Raw genomic sequence first — 26,964 nt, 5'->3', positions numbered from 1 at the left:
CACCACCAAAGCCAGTTCCCCTCATAGCTTCATCCAGCTTGTTTATTTCTAAATTAGGCTTCATCTTTTTATTGTTAATGTTTTCCAGTTATTGTTCCTATCTGTTTCTACCAGCATTCACTCTTGCTGCTTTTCTGTCAGTGATCTCTCTCTGGTTTATGAATTACATAAAAAGCCCTGATTAATTTCTGGTGAGACATTATGTTTGCAGTACAATAGCTTTTGTCGTTTACTACACAAATAGTTTTGTTCAATATATTTTGGAATATCGTTGTTCTTTTTTATCTATTAATTGTCTGCCTGGTAAATTAATTTTGAAAGTCAATTGTTCTATACAAATTGCACAGCAAAGGAATATCCTGAGTAGATGCAACACAATAAAAATCCACGCCTTGATCAATAATGAGTTGCAGGCACCATCTTTTGGAAAAATGATCCAGTAAGCATGGTTTGTAGCAAACTTATTGCCAGCACATGAAATCTTCAGTAATGGTAAGGATGTTTCCTTTCCAAGTGACATTCGTACCCAGAAATGTAAATCTGGTAAAACTGCCTTCACGCAATGCTTGTGGTGTGCCAAATTTCTATGGATGAACTTACAAAAACATTGTAATCCCTGAAAAATACCATATATATATATATATATACAGTAGAAGTCTGCTATAACGAGTACGGCATATAATAAGACCCCCCTGATAGCGACAGGTTTTTGTCTGTCTCTTCAAAATTCCTATATTAAACTGTGTATTATCCTTCGGTTACAATGAGGACCCTATCACTGATGCATCCATTATTAGGAGCGATTAAGCGTTTATTAAGCGTTTATTTATGCACCTAGCAAATATGTTGCATGCAATCGATCAACTTCGGTATCGTTTCGTTGCTATTTCCACTAGCGAGCTCTCTCGTCGACACTCGAAGGCGATGTCGGAGTTGATTAGTAATACCCGTCAACTGCCGTTCTCTAAAAGAAAATTCAAAATGAAAGAAGATAACTCATTTTCATAATAAATGCATAAATAACATGGCCAATAGTAGTTTTTAGCTCATTAGAAATAAAGGTTGAAGTAAACAATCGCTTAATTTTAATGTTATGTACTGAAATTAAGTAAGAATGTGATACACCTCAAGATATTGCAGAGCACATCACTGATTTATGAGGTTAGAATATTTTCTCACGTCTGGTTAAATTTCGGTAAATATATATATAAATATATAATGAAAAGTTTTGTCACTTTTCTACTGGCGCTTGATAGGTTTTCATTGTACATATTGTACCAGGAAAAATGTCTGTCTTTGAGGCGCTGACACTAGCTTGAAGAGCATGGACTATTTCTGATGGTGTGGCATGAAAACATTTGAGTTGGTACAGAAAGGGGTATTAGTTCATTGAACTTAGATTTTTTTTAATAATCTGATTTTATTGTTCATTGAAGACAAATTAATATCACCTTCATACAAGTTGTGTTGAAGCTTCGTAGCAGGCTGGAATCTCCGGACCCTGGGATGGTTGCTGGGCACGTCCTGGACAGGAACCACGCCCGTCCTGGATGTGAAGTTCTCGACGTTCTGGAATTTAGGATGCTAATGGTTTATTTTGTCACCTATTCAGTACATATAAATTTTACATTTAGGAATTTATTCTTAATTCCACCTGAGACATGTTTCGCCCTTCATTGAGGGCATCATCAGTCAAAATTATCACCTCAAGGTAAAAATCAGGTACCTGATTAGTATTTAACATGCATAAATTAGTATACATTACAATGGCAAAATTAAGTACGAGAATTTGACAGGTTGCGCCCATTAAGATGGCCTCCTCGATGGCAGTGTCAAAATAACAACATTTTAATGCTAAGTAGACGTTTGCACATGGGCCGGGACATTACCATATATGGTCACGCTTGGCTGTGTAGAGCTCACCCGAAGTGCCTACGTACGTCAGCGATTTCGGCGGGCTGCCTATCCTCCGCCTCGCGCGAAGTTCAACACACATACTTCGAACTTCTTTCCCGTAGCGGTGTTCCCGGTACAATATGTGGTTAAATTAGGTTAGGTAACGCTTTTTGAAGAAGAAAACTGAAATGTTTGCCATAAAATGCAACCTTCGGCATCATTTTCTCACTATGTGCACTTGCGAGTTCTCTCATTGACATTAGAAGGCGATCTCGGAGTCGATTAGTAATACCCGTCAACTGCTGTTCTGTAAAGAAAATTATAAATGAAAGAGGAGAACATGTTTTTATAATAAATACGTAACTCGTTAGAAATAAAGGCTAAGTAAACAATTGTTCAATTTTAATACTCTGCATTGAAATTAAGTAAGAAAGCAATACACGTCAAGATATGGCAGAGAGCATCACTGATTGCAGAGCTTAGTTTATACTTTCTCTCGTCTGGTGAAATTACAAAGAGGCTATTCCCATGTGAATTTATAGCGAGAATATTACAATTTCTCTACTGGTGCTTGGGATATGTTTTCATAATACATATATATATATGGTGAAGTTATGTTAGGTGATGCCGTTTGAATAAGAAAACAAACTTTTGCCACAAAATGCGATCGATCATCTTCAGTATCATATTGTTTTCTCGCTATATACATTTGCAAACTCTCTCATCGACATTCAAAGTCAAATGTAATTGGTCCGTTATTGGACATTATAAATTTTCCAGCTAATTAATTCCTGGTTGCCAGCGTTTCGCCCCAGTGTGCTAAATTGGGCTCTTCAGTTGGTAAATAGCACACCCACCACGACGCATGGCTAGTGCATACCATGGAGGCCACTCTGTAGGCTACTTGGAGCCACCGGCAGTGCCAGTGCACTATGTCTTATTTTCAAAAATTGATGCCTGCCTGACCATCAGATGATATAGATGTTGATTCCCATAGGGAACCTGAAAGATTTGTCCCGAATGAGTAAATTTATAATACCAATGTAGTTGGTCTGTTATTGGACATTACAAATTTTCCAGCTGACTCATTCCTGGTAGCCAGCATTTCTCCCCAGTGTGCTAAATTGGGCTCATCAGTTGGTAAATAGCACACCCACCAAGACGCTAGTGCATACTGTGGTGGGTGTGCTATTTACCAACTGATGAGCCTAATTTAGCACACTGGGGTAAAACGCTGGCAACCAGGAATGAGTTGGGTCATTGTGGATATATTTCTTACTTAAATTGTTGCACTGTTGGTTACAGGCTATGTGTTTTCATTCTAGGTATCACATCGAATTGGTGAAACTTCTGGCATGCTGTACCATGGGAAAGAATGTATATACTGAAATAAAATGTCATAGTTTATTACCGTTGGATGACATTGTTGCAATGGTGTCTCATCCAGATTGCATTCCTGAGGTAAGATGAACAGTTTTGTAGGTTAAGGTAAAGGTTGCTTTATTATGATAAGAAATCTAAGCAGAAAGTACATGTAAAGGATATACTCTTCTATAAAGATCCTCTTTGTAATAGTTTTTCAGAAGATTTTTTCTTAATTTTTTATGGTGAAATGTGTGGCCTATTCAGTTTTCCATTCAGTGTCCTTTTTTTGTAGATTCTGTTCGTTTATATCAAGTTATTATCAAGTGATATAAGGGGAAATTCAAGAATAAATCAAAATTGGAATGAGACTAGAGCTTTTGGATTTTTTTCTTTCACAAGTGAAGACTTCACTATCCAACAGTGATGGACCATTGAAGGCTTAAGAAATAATGTACAGAATATATTACATACATATAATTGTCATGTGGCTGAGTATTAGTCAGTGTAAAGGAGGGTGAATATGAAATGTAGTCAGCACAAATGAATTTTCGAAGTGGTATGTATGTTACAGAAGACAACAAGATTTAGAGTGAGACTAAGAAAATCCAAAAGAAACAGAAATTGGTGGGAAAGTCAAATAATAAATACAGACCGAGATTGTTTACAGGTGTTAAATAAATGAGTGAAGGACGAATAGCATAACAAGCTATGGAATTTTGAAATAGAAAAGTAGGACTCTGGAGAGGAAAATTCTGATTATGATGGATTGTTTGTTTTAAGAACAGCATACAACAGAATTTGAGCAGATATAGAAGTACTTTTGAGGAGTCATGGAGAGGAACTACATTTGACCTAACTCAGTAGTAACCTGATAAGGAAAAATTATGATTGTAAATATTTTACAAAATAGTCCAAAATCTATTGTTGAGATCTAAGAAGATAGATTGGAATATTTTGCACTTCTGAGCATTTCTGCAGCAAACACCGAAGACGAGAGAGAATTGTAACAACTGATTACATGGGCATGGTGGTCAAAAATGAAATACTGCCCTGAAATATATTTGGTAATATGGTACAGTACTGATATCGTAAAGTAATAATCTACAGGGTGGCGCACAAATAGTTGACACATTTAATTTTAGAATAACAACTTTATTTTTCACAGAACACTAATGAAATTTTAGACACAGGCAGCTTGGAACCTGGAAATACATTTCACAATATCACATGTTCAATGTGGCCTCCACTTCGGCGGATAACCTCTTCGAGACCAGTACGCATGTTTCTGACGACTTTGCGGCACATGTCTTCATGATTTTCACTGGAGAGCTGCACAAACCGAGCACGCATTTCCATGCGGCTTTGAGATCTTGTAGAGAAGAGTTTTCTTCAAATCGCCCCATAAAAAGAATTCACCGGATTCATCAGAGAACCAAGTGTTAAACAGTATTTCATCTTTACCTTGAGTTCATAAGGTGTACTGCTAACTCTTCTGCCTGTGAAGAGCTGTTAGCTTGTGTAGCACAGATATTTCGTACGGGTACAATTGAAGGTACCCCGGGTAACATTCTTTGAACTGAATGGCGTGATATTTCACTCTCTCTTGAAGCCCCCCGTGTTGACTTGTTTGGGCTGAGCTTCATGGCGACCCTCAGGAGATTGAACTGCTGGTGCATGTTGTCGCTTTTCTTCTTTCACACTGCCTTGTCCTTCAAAAGTTTCTGTATAAGCGAAGGGTGGTGTTCCTTGCTGGCGCCCACCTAGTCTGAAATACAGCACGAAATTTTTTTTGTGTCGCCGTAACACATTTTGATTCGCAATAACAGATAACTGTTTTGGCGCGCTGCAGAACGGAGAGTTGGCCGTGGTCGGCCATGGCAGAAAGCTCACTGGAATGCAGGAATTTGGAGACAAAGCAGCAGTGTCACCTCTACAGATATTTCCATGAAACGGGGAAGGCGTGCGCAAAATTTTAACAACATAGTACATACGTTGCATTTTATATTTGTTTTTCAAATGTGTCAACTATTTGTGCGCCACCCTGTATAATTGAACCTGGAATGAAGAATGGACTAGATCCTACCCAGCCCCTGTCCAGATTTCATCTTCTGTGGAGTGTATGGGTCTCACTAAATAGAGTACGCACTGGGCACAGAAGAAATGGCTCTGGGTATATTCTTGGGGCCTCTGGCCTTTTCCAGGCTATGACTATGGAGAAGAACAATGCAACACATCACCTTCAGATACCCACATAGAGCCTTTTCCGGAACTATCAGTGACCTTCTAACGGCATTAACAACAGCTATTCAGTGCCTGCAACAACTAGACATCCTAGTTTAGGTCATGTTTTTAATCTGTTAATTTATGGATGATATTTATATTTTGATTTATTTCTGTATTTTCTCTGTGGTGTTCATATCTCTCCATTTCTATTTTGTGTTTTTTCTTTCACTTTATATATTTATTTTGTTTCATTACTCAGTGTGTTTTTCCTCCTCAATATGCATGCAGCTTAACTTGTGCCATAAGCTGAATAAAATAATTGTTTAGTTTCTTTGTGGAACCTGATCTTTCTTGTGAATCTGCAGCAACAGTAAATTTAGAGAAATGAATTTCATTTTATGGGTCTGTATTGAACTTTTATTAAACTAAATAAAATAGTGAGTAATTCCACCTTTTCAATGCAAATTAAATAGTATTTATTAAATAAACATTTAATGGGACTAGTTTTGACCTATTTAAAGGTCATCTTCAGCTATATTGCGTGTAGAATAAAGCATTTGAAACACAGTTCTTTTAAAGATGGTCTTAAAACATGTAAGTTTGACACTACAAAAAATTGTTTATAGAATTTCCTGAAAACACATTTGTTGTAAGAAATTAGTTCACTTAGCTGTAGGAATATACGAGGAGAAGAAGAAGTCTTAAAATATTCTCTGTAGTATTCAAGGACGTAGATACAATTGAAAATTCACAGGCTTGATGAGATGTGGAAATGCATAGTGTTGTTGTGGTAGAGGAGAAGAAGTCTTACGATATTCTTCTTATCACTGCGAAGCATAGATACACTTCAAAATCATTCATAATCTTGATGAGATGTAGAATTGAGCATATATGCAAAGTATTGTCTTAGTAAAATGTGAGTTGAACAAATATATTAATGCAGTTGAAAGGAAATTCTATATTTTTTGTATTTATTTATTAGTGAACAAAACAGGCGTTCAGCCCCGAATACATGTTCACAATAATAATAATAATAAATAACAAATAAAATTAATAAGAATAGTCCAACCTGAGCCACCCCTCTCCCCTATATACTAAATAACATCAAATGAAATAAACAATACCGTCCCGGTTTTATACCAGAACCAACTCCATCTACATCAATTCACAACAGCCTGGTCAATGTTTACATTCTACTGCTGGTGTTACAACTCCATGCTTGTTATCACTCTCACGTACGCAGCCTTCTTACTTCAGCATTTTCATCACCTCTATTGTTCCCTGACCTACTCCAGCATAAGCTGCAACCGCAGCATTACCAGGTTGCATTCCAAACCAGCCATTACATGATTGCATACCAACCCGGCCATCCTATTCCGTCATTGCGTTCCAATCAACCATACCGCAACTTTTACCAATCTGCGTTAACATTGCTTCATTTCATTTCATTCCGTCATAACACCCATAATAAAATTACCTCTCATCTCCAGAAATTTCGACAATGAATAACAAATACCAATCACGCCTCCAAAAATTTTGGCCAGCAATACTCCAACACCCATTTTAGCCATACCACACCAACCCTACCTCATATACCACCTCTACTTCTTCTACAAATACACTCACCTTCTGCCATCCACCATCTTATACCCCCACTTCTCCAACACCACATTTCAACCCTATAACATATCATAATTTAATACTTCATACCAGCTCTACTCCTTCCACAAATACACTCACCTTCTGCCATCCACCATCTTATACCACCACTTCTCCCACACCACATTTCCACCCTATAACATATCATAACTTGCATTTACCATACACTCATACTCATCCTACCCGTCATAATTACCTACTGAAGACTCCATCTTCTACCAAACCAAAATTTACAAATAGCCGAGTTACATTACTACATCTCCATACCTTTCCAACACCACATTTCAACATATACCACCTCTACTTCCAACACCACATTTCAGCCCTAACACGCACTCGTCTGCCATCACTCAGCATTTATACCAGTCACCAATACAATACAAAATGATAATAAACTCACCTGTTTCCAGCTCCAAAAATTAAATAGCCATCAACACCACATTTCAACCCTATAACATATCATACTAAGCCTTCAATACTTCCAACACCACACTTCAGCATACCAGCTCTACTCCTTCCACAAATGCACTTACCTTCTGCCTTCCACCATCTTATACCACCACTTCTCCAACACCACATTTCAACCCTATAACATATCATAACTACATCTCCATACCTTTCCAACACCACATTTCAACATATACCACTTCTACTTCCAACACCACAATCCAGCCCTAACACACACTCATCTGCCATCACTCAGCATTTATACCAGACACCAATACAATCTCAGTACCACCATCTCTACTTCTTCTACAAATACACTCACCTTCTGCCATCCACCATCCTATACCACCACTTCTCCAACACCACATTTCAACCCTATAACATATCATAATTTGCTCAATTTGCCATACACTCATACTCATCCTAATATCCATCATAATTTCCTACCAAAAACTCCATCTTCCCCCAAACCAAAATTTACAAATAGCCAAATTACAACACTTATCCAACACCACATTTACCATCACTCCTCCAGCTCCAAATATCAACAAACTGTCATCCACCATCTTATACCACCACTTCTCCAACACCACATTTCAACCCTATAACATATCATAACTACATCTCCATACCTTTCCAACACCACATTTCAACATATTCCACCTCTACTTCCAACACCTCAATTCAGCCCTAACACACACTCATCTGCCATCACTCAGCATTTATACCCTACACCAATGCAATCTCAGTACCACCATCTCTACTTCTTCTACAAATATATCTTCTATCTCTCCCTGCGCTCCTACCCAACTTCTGAGCGAGGTACTCATAGGTTAACACTGGCCTTACTTTTATACCCTGATCTTGTCTAACTACACCACTACACTCAGCTCTCTCAGCTTCTTGTTGCTCACTCTCCTTTCCCCCATCACCCCTTTGATCTTCAGCCTCTCTCCTGCATTGCCCGTCCACTGCTCTTTCCTTACCGTTGTTCATACTTCCACTTAGCACCTCGTTCTGTCTCTCTTGACACTTTTCAGTACTACTTCCTATAATTACACTTCTACCCTAGTTATCTTTCACTTGCCTATTATCTTCCACTCGTTTGTCATCCCCGTTATTCACTACACTTCTCTTAGCCTCCTCATCTTGTTTCATCCTCCGTTCTAGGTCCATCAGTCTATTCACCGACCATACTCTCCTCCATCTGTTGCCTGTCACCACTAATTCCTGTCCTCTGATGACTGCATTCAACCCTTGCTGCCTAGCTCGTATCATGTGTTTTTTAAGAGTTTTTTCATTCCTCCACTCTTCAGCTCCTATGTCCCTCCTTATCCATATTTTTTCTCCTTGCACGTTACCTGCATTACGCACCACTGTATCAGCCATCAGTGTAGAAAATAATTGCACTTTGATAGGCCTGTTACCTCTAAATCTTCCCACTCTTGTCACATCATCAATGTCCACTTCACTAAAATTTATTTTCATTTTACCCTGAATTAAGTCCACTACTTTATAAACTATACTCGTCTTATCTTCCTTCTTACCCTCTTGCACTCCATATATAAATAAGCATTTATTTCTGCGACTTCGGGTGTTAACAACTACGTCGGCTTTCAGTTTCGATACCTCCTCTTGCAATCTCCCTATCTCCTCTCTTAATGCTGAAACTTCTTCACCATTTCTTCTCACCTGTGAAGCTGTGTCTTCTATCTTTTCCTGAAACCACCCCTTCATTTTTTCAAACTCCCTCGTTTGTTCCTTGATCATGTTCTTGATTTGTTCGAGGGGACATGTCTCTGCTACCACCTCTGTTACAATTTTTCTGATTGTTTCCATGTCCTCCCAGCTCATATTTCCTCTGTAAGTCGGACCTGGGTTCAGTTCTACTCCCCCAATCCAAAGCAATATCAAAATCACCGCTGCAGAAAGTATAAAGTATCCTATTTTATCCAGTTCTATTCTGCATCTTCTTGTCTTCACTTCTTCTTTCTTCTTCCTTCCCTCCCAACCACCTATGCTCGCCCTGTACTGCTCTGTACCAATCATTGGAAATTCTATATAGTTGTGTATAAAGAAAAATGTTGAAGGTATCCATGGAGATTAATTTCTTTAAAAAATGAAATTGAAAAGGCACTTGAAGATATGAATTAAGTTAAAATTTTTATATTCTTTGTATTAAAATGGTGGAATGAATTCTCATCTAATGCTGATATAAAAGAAAGGAAAAATAAATACAATTAGAAAAATGTAGGAAATATTAATGAAATTTAAGGAATGTAAAATATTGAAAGAAAGGAAGAAAGGAAATAAGCCAAAATGTAGCTCATCTTACGTAACCAAGTGTTGGACATATTAGTATACTAACATACTTGGAAGCAGAAGACATGAAAAAGAAAAATACTAAGGTTTAAAAGTTGAATAAATATATAGTTACAATGAAAGGTGTTAACAGTACCCAGGAAACTGGAACTGTAAAATGATGATGATGATGATGATGATGAATGAAAGGTGTTATGGAGGGCAAAAACTTAAGGTGGGGCTGAAAATGAGGGAATGGGGGTAAATACTGAGGAGAGGTGGAATGAATAGAATGGAAGATTGAATTTAGATCTGTTAAATTAATATTTTTAAGAATAATGATATAAAGGACAAAAAGAATGTTGGTCTTTTCACATATTTCATTTTGGTTGTAATTAAGAGTTAAAACATTGATATAAATGTATGAAAAAATTCTCTGTTATATCAAGTATTGGGCCTTTGTGTAATGTTTTAAGAATTTTTAGGTCTTGTTGAATATCGGTGAAATTATGGTTATCGTCATGCATATGCTGACCTGCAGCCGAAAATTATACAATAAATAATTCATACGTAATATTATGTATAGAAGTAACAGAGTTCTTTCTGAATGTTGTTCCTCAAGAAAGATCAATTTGCGTAAATTATGTATGGCACTGAGTTCAAACTTCGTTAATGTGGTGTAGTAACGTGGCTGGAAGAGTGGATCTCATAGCAACAGTTTGATGTAACTGATGTTAAAATAAATGGTTCTCGGTCCAAGACAGAATCTATAATATAAAATATGCTCAAGTTAAAGTTGGAATTAACGTATCCACAAAGTCGCACACAAGATGCTGTTAGTTGGTACAATTATTTTATTCACATATATTTACAAATTAATACACACACATAACCTGAATCGCTGTTGGCACAGACAAAACACTCGCATCACAAATCACCATTTAAATACAACTGAATAGCACAGCACCTAGAGGTTACAACCTTGGAACACAAATAAAACAGTTGACTGCTTTAAAATCATGCCGCACCTTGCTACACAATAACTGTCTTCCAACAACTCACTTATCAGTAACTCCCCAAAAAATTATGCACAGGAGAGTTTTCCACGTATTCAATACTAAGTTGTATTTACAATGTTATTTTCATTACATGGGACTTAACAATGCTTATAAAGTTAAAGGTTTCCACCTATTCAATACATTAACATAATAATTCAATTAAAACATCACATGTTTATTTAAAATATCATGGTGTACATTATGGGACCGGTTTCGGCATCCATCGTGTCATCATCAGCCATTGAGATATTGATTGCAAGGTATATTAGAAAAATAAAATATAATACTATTAGTGCAGTGTAAAATGTATGCTTAGCATACTATACTAATAACAAAACTTAAGTCATTATATGTACATTAAAATGTGGCCAAGTGACAAAGACCAATTATTCTGTAGAAAATAATATGTCTTAAGAACACAATATTATCTTGTGCGTCCAATATTATTGAGGGTGATTAAAAATGTCTATAATTTGGCCTAGCAAAAATACAAGGATGTCCAATATAAAACTGATTGTTAGTTCTTCAAAATATCTGCCATGTTGATACACAGTTTCTAGAATGTTGTTCTTTGGTTCCTCATAATATATAACTGTAAAGTTGATAATATACAAGTTTTCACTTTTCTTTGAAAAATTGTTTGGAGCAGTCTGTGGTTGACTATTGTGAGAAGTATCTGGTTTTGATATATATTTTATTTTAGCTTGAACACTGCTATGTAATATTGTTGAAAGTAAGTTATTAATTGGCTGAGGCCGATGCTTATGGCTGAGATCTTGAATATTATTTCAATGCCAGGTGGAATAGGGCAGATTAAACCTGATCTCGAACCAGCACGGACCTAAAAAAAGGAATTCCAAATTTAAGTTTTAAAATATTAAGTTACCGAGAGTCAAACGCAGTAGTTTAGAAAGAAAAGTAATAATATATGAAACTCACCTCTAGCTCGATGTGACTGCGTGTAGTACAAATGAGGAACTGAATATGAAGTGTCAAGCGACAGCCAGCAGGTGTTAGCTGTGAGGGGAAGGAGAAGTTGGAGAGGTTGCGGTAGCGTGTGGCTGCATGTCGGGGGAGCGTGGACTTTGCTGGGGATAATAAGCCAGCACACTGCGTAATGTTTTATGTACTGATTAATTTTTAGGAATTTTTAGATTGTTTATCACTGAAATAAGCATGTCAAATAAAATTATGGGTTTTTCCAAAAGATCATTTAGATTGTAATTGGGATTGTAATATTGATCTAATGTAAAGTAACATTGCTCCGTTAGGTCTAATAGTAGGCCTTTGTTCATTGTTTCAATGATATCTACGTTATTGTTAATACCATGAAAATTGTGCTTGTATTCCTGTACATGCTGGTCTATTGCTGAAAATTTCTTATATCTTATGGCATTGATATGTTCGTTATATCTAATGTTGAATGATCTCCCGGTCTGTCCGATGTAAACACTGCAACAATCATTGCTATGAAACCTATATACGCCTGATCTATCAAACAGGTTTGATACGTTGATCGATTTTGAGTTGTGAAAAATGTCAAGGTTTCTGTTTTTAGTTCTGAAGGAGATATTGATGTTTCTTTTTTTTTAAATATTTGTTAATCGAAAAATATCGTGGTTGAAGACCCTATAATTAAAATGTACTAAGTAACTTAAACTGGATATCCATGTTATGAACAAACAGTTTTTTACAAGTATAAAACTTGGTGGTCATATAACAACTACTTTTTACAAGTTTGAAAATTGAAAGTCATACCGGTATATTAAAAGAAATTAAAAATCTAAAAGCCCAATGTTGATTGTCTTTGACACTATGGTAACAATTTGTTGGTCACATTATGATTATGTCCTGTTTTTTTTTTCAAAATGGCGCCCGGTAATGACGACGTAGTGTTTTATTCTCCGAGTAAATTAACCGTAAAATGTGACGAAAAGTGCGGAAAATGTTGAAAATTAGTGAAAAATGGAATGTTGTGTGATTCATGTGATCGATGGTGGCATTATAAGTGCGGAAATTGCCCTAGAGACGTAAAAACTAATGAAAATGTTGACTGGATTTGTGAGCAGTGTGTTCGGAATGTTGTTGTTGGGGACGGCGTTGACGAAGCACCGAAAACAGTCGATGAGGAATATAAAAGTGCATTAGAAATTGTAAACATTCTAAAAAAGGACAATGAGACTCTTAAAGTTGAAAATCAAGAATTAAAAGAAAGACTGCGATCGCTAGAATTTGGGACTGACCATTCTTCGAGTGATATACCGGTACAAGTAACAAACTCGAGCACGTGGTGTCAAGTAGTTCGTGGATGGCCGGCTAAGAAGAAATCTACAACTGAATTTCCGGAAATAAACATTAGAAATAGGTTTTCTGCCCTAAATAATCTAATCCTGGAAGAAAGTGATCGCGCGCGTGAAACCAAATCATCGCGATCCGTTGCCGTGCCGAGTTTAAAATTTAGGCCTAGAATTCAGATTCAAGACCCAGTTAGGCCTAAATCAGCGAAGGTAGCTGTGTTTGGTGATAGCCAAGGAAGGGGAATTGCGGGAGTTATTAACGACGAGAATATAGCAGCAACCGGAGAAATATATCCAGGAGCTTCTATCAGCAGTGTTGTGGAAAACGTAGAAGCAGCAACTAGGAACTTCGGGAGCGGCGATGCAGTGCTTATCATCGGTGGGACGAACGACGTAGCTCGCGACGACGCCAAGAATGTAAGATCACAACTTAAACATACACTAGGGAAGCTGACCCACACTAACGTTTTTGTAGTGAACGTGCCCCACAGGCATGATTTGAGTAGAGACTCGTGTGTGAACATTGAAGTGGACAAGGTCAATACAGATATTGTTAAAATTTGTAAACATTTTCGGAATACTCAGGTTATTGAATGCAGCAGTTTTGAGAGATACTGTTATACAAAACATGGCCTCCATCTAAACAATTCAGGTAAACGAAAGATAGCAAATATTGTTCTAGATTTTATTAATCTTAAGATATGTACTGTAAAACAGGCAACTCCCTTGAGTTATAATACTGACCAGGAAAACTAGTAGAAAGAGCCAGCTGTACTTCAAGCTGGCTCAGTCAACTAGAAAAAGAAACTCAGGATAGTAAGGAATTTCAAGTTACCCAATTGCAACAGTCAAGTTTTAGGGAGGAAGGGGGTCTGAGATTGCTCTTGGTAAACTGTCAAAGTGTAGTAAATAAACAATTAAAATTCGGTACATTGATGGAATCTTATGAGACTGATGTGGTGATAGGAGTGGAATCGTGGTTGAAAGAAGGGGTGGGTAATAGAGAAGTATTTCCAGAAGGGTACACAGTCTATCGTAGAGACCGAGGAGATAAAAAGGGAGGGGGGGTGTTTATTCTGGTGAAGGAAACTTACTGTTCACATGAATGGTTTACCGATGAAAGGGATGAAATATTAGGGATAAAATTAGTTTGTGATAATATGAAGGAGGTGGTAATTATAGGAACATACAGGCCTGGAAGAGAGGAAAGAGACATGGAAATCTTTGAAAAAATAATAGATTATACTCATGAAAACAATAATAATGATATGGTAATAATTGGGGGAGATCTAAATTTGCCTGAAGTTGAATGGAAAGGAGCTGCAAGTGAAGCCCATGAACAGAAACTGGCAAATAAGTTAATTTGGGAGGGAGGATTTACACAAGTAGTACAAGAACCGACTCGTCTCAATAACTTACTAGATGTATTCTTGGTTAAACCATGGGATATTGTTGATAAAACTGAGGTAATTGAAGGAATAGGAGACCATAAGGCTGTAATAATGGATGTAGGACTCGTACCAAAAAGGCTTAATAAGAGGGTTACACAAGACAAGAAATTGTACAGAAATACTAAAGTTGATGAATTTGGGACTTACCTTAAATCACAATTCAGTTGTTGGATAAGTGAAGGGAGTAACGTGGATACACTTTGGGCTAAATTTAAAGGAATTATTTGGGAAGGAGAGAAGAGATTTGTACCTGTTAAGAAGGGTAAAATGACCTCAGACCCTGTTTATTATACAAGGGAAATAAGAAAATTAAAAAGAAAATGTAGAATAGTAAACAGGAAAATCAAAGAGGGTAGGGAGAGTAGAGAAACTAGAAAACAGCTAATGAGGGAACTGAATAGAGTGAAAAAGGAAGCAAAAGAGAATTATATGAATGGCATACTTCAAGAGGGTAATGACCACAAAGGGAAATGGAAAAAGCTGTATTCATATATCAGGAATCAAAAAGGAAAAGGAGTCCAAATTCCGACAATGGTGGGAGAAGGGGGTGAACACTATTTAACAGATACTGAGAAAGCAAACCTATTTAGTAGGGAATTTAGAGATTCAGTAGATGATTGTCAAGAGTTGGAAACCGAAACAGAAGATAGAGAGGGAGAGCGACAGAGGGAAACAAGAAGCTTCTCATTCACAAACGAAGATATTTTCAGAGAAATCCAACTGCTTCAGCAAGGAAAAGCTGCAGGAAGTGATCAAATTACTGGGGAGGTATTAAAGACAATGGGGTGGTACATAGTGCCTTATTTAAAATTTCTCTTTGACTATGTCATAAATAATAGTGTAATACCAAAGGAATGGAAGGAATCTATAATAATACCAATTTATAAAGGAAAGGGTGATAAAAGGAAACCAGAGAACTACAGACCAATCAGCCTGACCAGTATAGTTTGTAAAATTCTGGAGAGTTTAATATCGAAGTACATCAGAGGGATATGTGATGATAAAAATTGGTTCATGAGGAGCCAGTATGGATTTAGAAAGAAATTTTCTTGTGAGGCACAACTGGTGGGATTTCAGCAGGACATATCAGATCAGTTGGATTCAGGAGGTCAGTTAGATTGCATAGCCATAGATCTTTCCAAAGCCTTTGATAGAGTGGAACATGGAATATTATTAAAGAAATTGGAGGGAATAGGATTGGACGTAAGGGTTACACGTTGGATAAAAGCATTTCTAAATTCAAGGGTTCAGAAAGTCAAAGTAGGAAATAATGTATCGCAGGAAGAGAAAGTTTGGAAGGGAATTGCACAGGGTAGTATAATCGGTCCGTTACTTTTCTTAATATACGCAAATGATTTAGGGAACAATATAACATCAAAAATAAGATTGTATGCAGATGACATAATTGTTTATAGAGAAATAAACAACATTGAGGATTGTTCAGAATTACAAAGGGACCTTGAAAGTATCCAACAATGGGTTGAAGAAAATAATATGAAGGTTAATGGAGGCAAATCAACTGTTACAACTTTTACAAACAGGAGCTTTAAAACTGAATTTGAATATACTTTGGATGAGGTAGTTATCCCAAAAGATGGCAAGTGCAAATACTTATGTGTGAGATTTGAAAGTAATTTGCACTGGAAGGGACATATTGATGACATTGTTGGGAAAGCATACAGATCATTACATGTCATAATGAGGCTACTTAAAGGATGCAACAAAGAATTAAAAGAAAAAAGTTACTTGAGTATGGATCGTCCATTATTGGAATATGCAAACAGTGTTTGGGATCCTCACCAAGAATACCTAATAAAAGAAATAGATAGTGTGCAGAGGAAAGCAGCAAGGTTTGTAACAGGGGATTTCAGGAGAAAGAGTAGTGTATCAGAAATGTTAAAGGAACTTGGGTGGGAAACTTTAAGTAAGAGAAGGGAGAAAACTAGACTTACAGGATTATATAGAGCCTATACAGGAGAAGAAGCATGGGGAGATATCCGTGAGAGGCTTCAGTTGGAAAATAATTATATCGGCAGGACTGACCACAAATATAAAATTAGAAGGAGTTTTAGCAGAAGCGATTGGGGTAAATTTTCATTCATTGGGAAGGGTGTGAAGGAGTGGAACAGTTTACCAGGGGTAGTGTTTGATCCTTTTCCAAAATCTGTACAGATATTCAAGAAGAGAATAAACAGCAACAGAGAAAATAAATGAAGTGTTAGAGGGCATTCGACCGGTGCAGGTTATTGTAAATTAAAAAAAAAATGTGTGTGAATAAATTAATTCCATCCCCTGGTCTAAGGAGTTTGGACAGCCAAAGTAGGGGACTGCCTGTAGGGGTGAAGTACAGTGGGGACTTCGAGGGCCCTGGGACCGCTACGGTAGCTGTGAAGGCCCTTCAGGAACTCTGAAAAGTGGTGGCAAAAGGGGCTCTGGTTAAGACGCAGCAGGTCGTTATGCTACTTAGGATCCAGAACGGGTAAAAAAAAAAAAAATAGTAAATAAATAAATGCAATGTAAATATTAATGTTATACCAGTTTTATAGTATCATTTGAAGCAATTCCACATACTGTATATCAGTTGACTATATTTGTAAGTAGTACAGGAGATATTATAATTAGAATTTTGTAAACAATATAAATTTATTAAGGATGAGCTGTGTGTTTAATAGAAAACATTGTTAGCGTAAATTGTATAATATTGTATTATAGGAAAAATTTTCTTCTCTTGTTAATTTAATATTTAGTGCTTGACAATAATGTATTTTAGTGTACCATTTGCCACCGAGGTAGACACCTCATTTGCAAATAAAGAGATTTTGATTTGATTTGATTTGATATGTCATTGTAAGTTGCCTATTTGGCTGATGATGGCATTCATTATGCCGAAACCGGTCCAATGTAATAAATAATAATGTGATCATTTAAAACTCCTACATAATTTATATTGAATAGGTGGACCCCCATACTTCAATTTATTGCTTTGTGAATCTCGATTCAATACGGACCAAACCATGAAAATCTTGATGTTGAATAATATAGCCTACCATGCAAAAGCAAAAGCCCATTATTATATGAGCTTTAGAATAAAAATAGGGAAAATGAGCAAGGACGTAGAATTTTTAAGAAGTGTATTATGCATAATCTGACCCCAAACATTTTAAAGGGCTTCAGTAACAAACAATGCATTTTATCGCATCAGCGTAAATTTCATCAGCAAATATCAAGACTGGATATCACAAGAGACCAGACTGATACTATTTAATACGAAGAGAGCTTGGCGCCTGTGGAAAGACTTCCCTAACCCACACACTCATATTACCGTTGTTAAAATCCGCCGCCACGCGAGGTTTATGGTCAGAAGAGAGTACAAAACACACGTAGACTCTGTCATTGAAAACGTCCGCAGCAGTCCCAAGCGCTACTGGAGTCTCATCAACACACGGAGAAGGACGGAGCGGATTCCTGTCAGCATGAACCACAACGATGAAACAGCAGACGGCGCCGATCACAATGAACTGTTAAACAGGTGTTTCTTCTCGAACTTCTCCCGTCCCTTACAAAACCAACCGCTCCCTCCCGTTGGTACAGCTTCAAAAAGAACCCTATCAAGCATAACTACCACACCAAGTGAAGTTCATAACCTTCTTCAAACTCTTCGTACCAACAAAGCTACCAGTGCCGACACTATAGGTCCTTTTTTCCTAAAAAAATACTGCCAGAACTCTTTGCGTCCCTCTCTCTAAATTATTTAACAGATGTTTTGCCGCGGGCTATTTTCCTATTACCTGGAAACAGGCAAATATTGTTCCACTTCTCAAATCAGGCAACAAATTTAATGTTTCATCTTACCGACCAATTTCTATTCTCCCCACACTATCCTTTTATCTTTGAAAAAAATATACACCAGCGTCTCCTCGCATTCACTTTGCGTATATCTCAACCAAGCAGCATGGTTTTCTACCAGGTGACTCTTGTCTAACAAACCTGGCCACTCTGCATAGTTTTGTATCACATGCCATTGCAGCTAAATCTCAGTTGGATATCTGCTACGTAGACATTTCAAAAGCTTTTGATTCTGTTGACCATACTCTGTTGCTCCATAAACTCTCCGAACGATTTAATATACATGGCAGTCTTCCGACCCTTCTTGCTGGCTTCCCGTAACCGGTGGCAGAGAGTGGTAATATCAGGCACTTCATCCTCATGGTTACCAGTCACCTCCGGTGTCCCACAAGGCAGTACTCTTGACCCCTTGCTGTTCTCTTTGTTTATGGACGATCTGCCGTCCAAACTCAACGAAACAGGGAATACCGTACTCTTTGCTGACGACTGCAAGATATTTAGGGAGATCAGGAATCCAGCAGATGCAGCGCTGCTACAGTCCTCATTTAATGCCCTTTCGAACTGCTGCCATACTTGGAAACTTATCCTGAATCCACAAAAATACAGCCAAATGACCATAACACTACGTAAATCTCCTCTACTGACATCATATTACCTACTCGACAAGCCCATCATCGTAGTTGCGCAACAATGTGACGTAGGTGTAATATTCGATTCAAAATTACAATTTCAGACCCACATAGAAACATATACAACCAAGGCTATGAAATTACTAGGCATTCTCTATCGCTTCACAGAAATTTCTGACCCCATTGCTCTTCGTCACTTCTTCTATATGGTAATTCAACCTCTCTTAAACTACTACTCTCCGATTTGGACAACAGCCTCCTCCCTCCAATACTAAACAGTTAGGCAGAGCTGTGAGTGTCCTTCTTTGCTGCAATTGTAAGGAACAGAAACCCCAAGCTCAGAAAGCTGTCTACGCAGCAGGTATTAATGGCAATTAATATGTCACTGCTGCACATCAGGTGACAGGTAGCTGACCTGAGTTTTCTCCACGGGATCTTGAATGGGCATTACTGCTCGGAACATCTTGTCTCACTCTTCTCTCTCCGTGTTCCTTCTCGCTCCACCAGAACCAAAGACCTTCTCCACATTCCCCACACTCAGCACTCAGTACTTCAACGATCTTTCCTAATCTACCTCCCAACACTCTTTAACAAATTAATAGGAGACAAGAGCTGGATATAGCATCAAATAAAAGCATATTCGAGGGGGGTGTAAATAGTCTCTTAAAGATAAGTTGATGTGAAGGGATTATACCATCATCTTGACCCACGACGACTTGGCTATGAACATGGACATTCTCATGGTTTTCGATTTGGACAGTTGTTATTAGTAGGCTGTGTACCAGATCTTGTTATATTTTGTTGTGTTCGTTATTTTTTTATTATGAAAGTTTACGTTTGTTAAGTAGTCTGTTGACAGTGCGAGTGAAATTTGCTCAGTGTAGCTGTATCTTGTGCTTCGTGAATAAATAAATAAATAAATAAATAAATGAATAAATTATGGCTCCAGAACAAATTAAAAGTCTTGCATAAGAAAAAGTCATTTATAAATAACCGCCTTTATGAAACTCACCTCAAGGTTGAACCACACCCCTCCCTTACCGTTATAATAAGACACGATATGATATACCCACTTCGAGAGAAAATGAGGCGTGAAACGCGACTAGAAAGGGCCGAGGCACAGCCCTGAACTGGAGATGTCCCTCGTTATCAGTGAACAAGGAAATGAAACTAACACTACAGCAATAAAAATCAGAATGAAATATACATGGGGGTTTATAGAGTAAATAAAATTCACACAAAGGTCATAGCAAGAAAAGCCAGTAATGAAAAGATAGTTAAAGGATTCAAACAATAGCATACCTTGTTGAAGAATTCTCTCAACATCATTAAGTGAGCATGCCGTTATTACACTCCAAGATTAAAATTTAAAATTGCCACATAGCTCACCTCCTCTAATAGAAACTTGGTACATCCTGTGGCATTATTATCACAATTTACACGGCACAATAAGGTTGTTTCTTTCACGAGATCCCTTTTTTATTCATAGTACTCGCGTGTTTACACGCCATTATTCACACAACAATAGCCTCGTCTCATTCAAAGCCTCCATGCATCAAGGAGAATAAAGGTAGCAAGAAGAACAAAAACGTTAAATAATAACTTCCCACAGAGACCAACATCTCTGTACCAAGACTCAAAGATAAAAATCCCAAAGACACTAACGGGCAAGCGCACAACCCAAAGGATAAAGTAAACAAATATGGCGGCCTCACAGGCGAGCCATCGGCCAAGATCAAGACATGGCAAAAATAAATAATGCAGTATCGAGATAAAACACAAAACACACAACCAAGATTAAAAGTGAAAATACAACTGACCGATATGTCACCGTCGCACTCCCCTGACTCACGGACACGCACTCACACATTCACACATTCACACATTTGCCGGGATGGGCAAGAAATATGAGCGACAGCTGCATTTTATTAGATCAACACCAATCCACATAGCACAACTCACCTGGTCACAACAACGGGTTTCGTATCAAACAGCTAACAGCGTGCACAGTCCAAACCAGTCAATAACGGGATCGGATAAATATTCCATACTCAACCCCATCGTGTTTCGCTCTCCGTAGACCAGAATGGAGCTTCAAGTCGACACGGCGTGCTTACACGCATTGGATGCCAAAATACCATACGACGCAGTGCACATCAAAATCAGCTTGAGACCCAGTTACCAACATCGCATAATCATAATAATAACAGCAGACACACATTCCATTAATGCCGTGAGCCGGAAGACGCGCATCAATCAGTTATAATTAAATCAAATGAATATCCCGGCGATAAAAGTAGAACCAGTATAAACAAGAATCAACGTACCTGGCATATGAATAATATAATCAATAAGAAGTAAGCTAGAATAGGGTATGTTTAAATATGTTAAATAGCCATTTGAAACACAGGAAAGCTACTCCCATTTGCATGGCCTCCATTGTTAGTTCATCTCTCTAGAACAAAGCAAAGATTCTCTTCAAAGAGATTAAACAAGTTGAAATGCACACAGGTCAGGAAACATCACCATAAAAAACTTACGGTAGTGACATCTTCTGAGGAAAAGTTTAAGTAAGTCAAGTTCCAAGTTCGGAGTTTCTCCTGTAGAGGAGGTTTTATTGGCGCAAGATTTTAAAGTGCGGCGTGGGGGTGTACCGCCTGGTACAGACCTCCCCCCCCCCCCAAATGCCCTTCCAAGGGGTGACACAGAAGAATTTAAAAAAATTATTATTATTATTTAACTTTGAAGAAAAAACTTTTTGTAGTAGTAGTAGTAGTAGTAGTAGTAGTAGTAGTAGTAGTAGTAGTTGGGTAGCAATTAGTTGAACTTCAGTTTTAGAGAGTCTTTGTTGCTGTATACTTTGAAATACATGCTGCTAATTTTGACGGCAAGACCTGCTGCCGGTGCCGATATCCAGTTGAGGTCGCCCGGACCCCTCAAGTACCCTCAGATACACGTCTCCCGGTACTATGAGAGGGGTAGTCGTGGTGAAGGACGCCGCAGATCCAAAATAGATGTACAGTCCCCAGATGAGTTGGCGGTACTTGCGCCGCACTTTAGCCTATGCCGGGAGATGGACTCCGGCGCGCCGTATATAAGTAGACATCACGGGAGTGGAGTGGGCCCGTACCCCACCTCAGTGGCGGGACGGCGACGAACGGCTACGGGGTACTGAAACAGTAAGATCTCGGCGACAGAAAAGAGTTGTTGGTGACTTGTGATGTTAGGGTACGATCTTTGTTGGTGATGCTGAGGGCCAGGCGGCGTGGAAGATTTTACCCTCAGGTGTGGATATGCAGGAGACGGGGGCTTGGTGAAGGCCGCAAAGGAAATGATCGCAGGAAAATCTGAGGGAAAGATCGTACATCCAACACATACACAAAGGGAAAATAAACCATAGGGCAGAAGGCCTTAACATAAAACGAAAAATATAGCCTTCTAAGCTCCTGCAAAATGTTAATGATTAAGTTAACAAAGAAATTACACAGGTTTTATCTGTGAGATATGGACCCTAAAGATCCTCTCGGTGGCTGGATTGCTCAGCAGTAAGGTAACAGGAGTCAGGAAATCTAAAATGATGCATGGGCCAAGAAATCTGGGAGCAAGCTTGCCCGCGGGAACAAAGTTTTTTTCCATGACTTGATCTCCTACTTTTAGATTGGTGGGCCTCCATCCACGATCATATCTTTCCCGAACCTTTTCATGAGAAACTTTAAGATTGGCTTTAGCCTTCTTCCAGTGATTTCTAATATTATCGGGATCTATTGTCTCTGGTAGATTATCACTAAGAGACCAAAGGTTAGAGAGCAGCGTGTTAGGCACAAATTTAAACATCAAAGAAGCTGGAGTGAACTTATAGGACTCGTGAACCGCCGAATTCAAAGCAAAGGCTAACCAATGCAGGGACTTATCCCACCTGGAATGATCATCATGATGAAACGCAATGAGCGCCGATCTCAGATTACGATTGACCCGTTCAGCCAGAGATGGTTGAGGATAATACGCTGAAGTAGTTACGCGTGATATAGACAGGTCAAAACAGAATTTACGGAAGAGATTGGAGGTAAAGGCTTTAGCATTATCAGAAATAAAGTATTGGCACGGACCAAAAGAGGCAAAGATGTTATTTAAAGAAGCAATGGTGGACTGAGCGGTAGCCAGCTTAGTCGGAAATAACCAGGAAAATCTAGTGAAATCATCTACACACACTAGAATGAATTTGTTGGCATTCCCCTTTGATTGGGGGAAGGGTCCTACGTAGTCGATATAGAGGCGTTCCATGGGGCGAGACGCTTGATGAGAAGACAATAGACCTAACTCAGTGGACAAGGTGGGCTTACTAAGCAAACAAGATTTACAAGCCTTTACCAATTCACGAATTTCACTGTCTATACCTTTCCAAATGAACATCTCTCGGATCTTTTCTCGAGTTTTGAAGATGCCTAAATGTCTCCCTAATGGGGTCTCATGGTAGTACTTGAAGATCATAGGTACAAGAACAGCTGGAACCACAACTTTCATCTTCTGATCATGCCGCAACAGGCAACATAATACCCCATTCTTCAACACATAAGGGTCGACATGTTCCCCAGAAGAAAGGGTTTCCGTAATGAGAGCCAGCACTGGATCTTCACGTTGATATTTTTCAATATCCCTAAACAACATGGGGGCATCAGTTAAAATGGCATTTACACCAGGAGGTATGGACTCGGGAAGAGAAGAACTGTCTTCCTGTTCAGAGGTCTCCACATCATTGGAAAACATACGGCTTAGTCCGTCCGCCACAACATTTTCAGATCCTCTTATATGCCTAACATCAAACTGGAAGGCAGAAATCCTAATGGCCCAGCGGGCTATACGACCAGTACAACGCGGCCTAGCTAAGACCCAGCTTAAGGCTTGGTTATCAGTTTCCAAGTCGAACTTGACGTGTTCCAGATAGAGGCGGAACTTCTCTAGTCCAAATAAGACTGCCAAACCTTCAAGTTCATAGATGGAATACTTGGCTTCTTGAGCCGATAGTGTCCTAGATGCATAGGCGATGGATCGCCTTCCGAGTTCGGTCTCTTGAAGAAGCACAGCAGCCGCTGCCAACGACGCGTCTGTCTGAACGATGAATTTCTTTGAGAAATCCGGCATAGCAAGAACAGGGGCATTACAAAGGGCTAATTTTAGGTCTTCAAAAGCGGCTTGTTGTGAAGGCCCCCACTCAAATCTGACGCCTTTCCTACGAAGTAAGTTCAAGGGCGCCGCTCTGTTAGCGAATTTAGGAATAAACTTCCTGAAGAAATTCACCATGCCTATGAACCTGGCAATACCTTTGATGTCCTTAGGAGGTTTGAAATCACGGATAGCCTGTGTTCTAGAATGATCAATGGAAACGCCATCGGGCGACACAACATGCCCTAGAAATGACATGGAAGGCTTAGCGAAAGCAACCTTAGATAACTTCACAGTTAACCCTGCCTTACGAAGGCGATTAAGGACCTCTTTCAGATGATCAAGATGTTCTTCAAAGGTCTCAGAAAATACGACGACATCATCAAGATAATGGTATAAGTACTCGAATTTGATGTCGGAGAAGACCCAATCTAGCAGTCTCGTAAGCACGGCTGCTCCTGTGGGGAGCACAAAAGGAACGCGGTTGTACTCATACAAGTTCCAATCCGTGGCAAAAACAGTGAGATGCTTGGATTCTTCAGCTAGAGGGATTTGATTATACGCCTGATTAAGGTCTAAGATGGTAAAGAACTTAGCTTTCCGAAACCATGAAAAACACGAGTGAAGGTTGGGAAGGGGCACAGATTGTAACACCACCCTCCGATTTAAAGCCCTATAGTCAATCACAGGCCTGAAGCCGCCTTGGGGTTTCGGAACTAGGAAAATAGGCGAGGAATATGCCGACTTAGAGGGCCGAATTATGCCATCTCTCAGCATCTGATCTATGATCTCCTTGAGAGCCTTCATTTTAGGTGGAGATAACCTATAAGGTGGAAACCTAACTGGGATCGAATCAGTAACCTCAATCTTGTATTCGATAAGGTCAGTAACACCAAGAGTATTGGAGAAAACATCTGGAAACGACTGACACAACTTACGAATACTCTCAGCATGCTCCTCAGGTAGATGTCTAAGGTCTAACAACATTTCATCCTAGGTAGGCGAAACAGATGACCATGACACAGAATTACATTTTAGTAAGGGGATTTTTAAATTACTAGCAAATTTTAAAGTGTACGACTTGCTCTGAATGTCGAGCACTAGATCCGTATGAGACATGAAATCCGCTCCCAATAAAATGGGGCAAGACAAGCGCTTGGCCACAAACAGTTTAACTTTACAAGTGAATTTAGCAATCCTAATTTTGGCAAAGATGAAACCTAAAATTTCTAATGGAGAAGAGTTAGCCGAAACGTATTGAACCGAAGACGAACAATAATCAGAAAATTTACAGACAGACTTTAATTTAGGGTAGCATTCCTCCGAAATAATGGACCACACACTTCCAGAATCTAATAGAGCAGTAATCAGTTCATTATTCAACTCAATTTTGAGAAAGGGAACCAGTGCGGGGGTCTCCGCCGCAATCCTAAGGCATTCTTTAAGAAACCTTCGAATGATAAATTAGAAGAGCCCTGAATTTTCCCTGAGCTTTCATCGGGTTTAACAGGGGCTGAGCCTGAAGAAGGTGAGCACGCCAACTCAGCCGATGCCACTAGTCACTTTTGATTATTTACGTTGGTGGAGGTTGCACCAGAAGGTGAACAGGAGGGGGTGCTGTTAGCATTCGGGCATTTCTTGACAATATGAGAAAACGAGCCACATTTAAAACAGCCTTGGGGTGACCCTGCTCCGTTCTTTGTCCCACCGGATTTAATAAAAAGACACTTGTTCCGGAGATGCTCTACCGACCCACAAGCATAACATTTGCGGGTTGTGATGGTTCGGCGAGGTTGAGGCCGAAAATTACTCGAGGACGGAGGGGGCTCCTTAGTGACACGTAATGTGTCAGCATACCTAACCCCTTTGGCTGAGACAGCCATAGCTTCTAACTCCGCAAAAGTTTGCGGACGCGACGCAAAACACAAATATGACCTGTAGGGTGGTGAAATTCCTTCCACAATGGCCTGCACAATTTGGTCTTCTGGGAAATGAAGAGGAAATACCCTTGTGTAGAACTTAATCTCTTGTATGAAGTCGGCAAGATTCTCATCTAGGTGCTGTACTCGGTAATAGTACTTCTGTATTAGAGAGGACATTGCCCTAGCCGGAATGAAATTAGCTGGCAGATGGGCGTGGAAGTCTTCTATAGATGACTGTTCAGCAATTGCTCTTACTATTTTGTCTGAGAGGACACCAATGGAATAGGGATAAATAATCTGGAGAATTTGAGAAGGTGAAAGAGAAAACACTAGAGCGTAATCCTGAAACTCAATTAAAAATCTTAAAAATGAAATGACATCACTAGTACAATTATAAAAAATTTAGAAATTCCCCAAGTAACATCGCCAGAGGATGAGGCAAACTACTGAACCCAGGTGACATGGTAGGTAAAGGCCTAGGGGGCGAAGAAGCTGTTTCAGAGATTGCATTATTCAAAAAGAAATGGTGGAATGGACGTACGACGCTCAGATTCATTTCCTAATGTGGCAGAAATTTGTTGAGTAGCTACCGATCTTCTACCTTCTTCACCCTTGGAAGAATCCTCCTCATTAGCTATGTTTACCACAGTGGGCTGGTTGGATTTGGGAGTAGCAGACCCAGTTAACAATTGACTAACTTTACTGGACAT

At 38.9% G+C, this 26,964-nt stretch overlaps 1 protein-coding gene across 5 annotated transcripts in view; it reads left to right on the top strand.

Annotated features, from left to right (window-relative positions):
• Itpr (Inositol 1,4,5,-trisphosphate receptor) overlaps positions 1-26,964 on the top strand; it is a 1,013,977-nt gene that overhangs the window by 477,589 nt on the left and 509,424 nt on the right. For all 5 annotated transcript variants that reach the window (XM_067141353.2, XM_067141352.2, XM_067141351.2 and 2 more), the window contains exon 25: positions 3,222-3,357. In XM_067141353.2, coding sequence (XP_066997454.1) covers positions 3,222-3,357 — 136 coding nt within the window. The remainder of the gene's footprint in view (positions 1-3,221; positions 3,358-26,964) is intronic.

This window comes from Anabrus simplex, chromosome 2, assembly GCF_040414725.1.
Source record: "Anabrus simplex isolate iqAnaSimp1 chromosome 2, ASM4041472v1, whole genome shotgun sequence".
In the NCBI taxonomy this organism is placed as follows: domain Eukaryota; kingdom Metazoa; phylum Arthropoda; class Insecta; order Orthoptera; family Tettigoniidae; genus Anabrus; species Anabrus simplex.
Note: the sequence above shows the minus strand (reverse complement) of the source record. Positions and strands in the feature narration are given on the sequence as shown.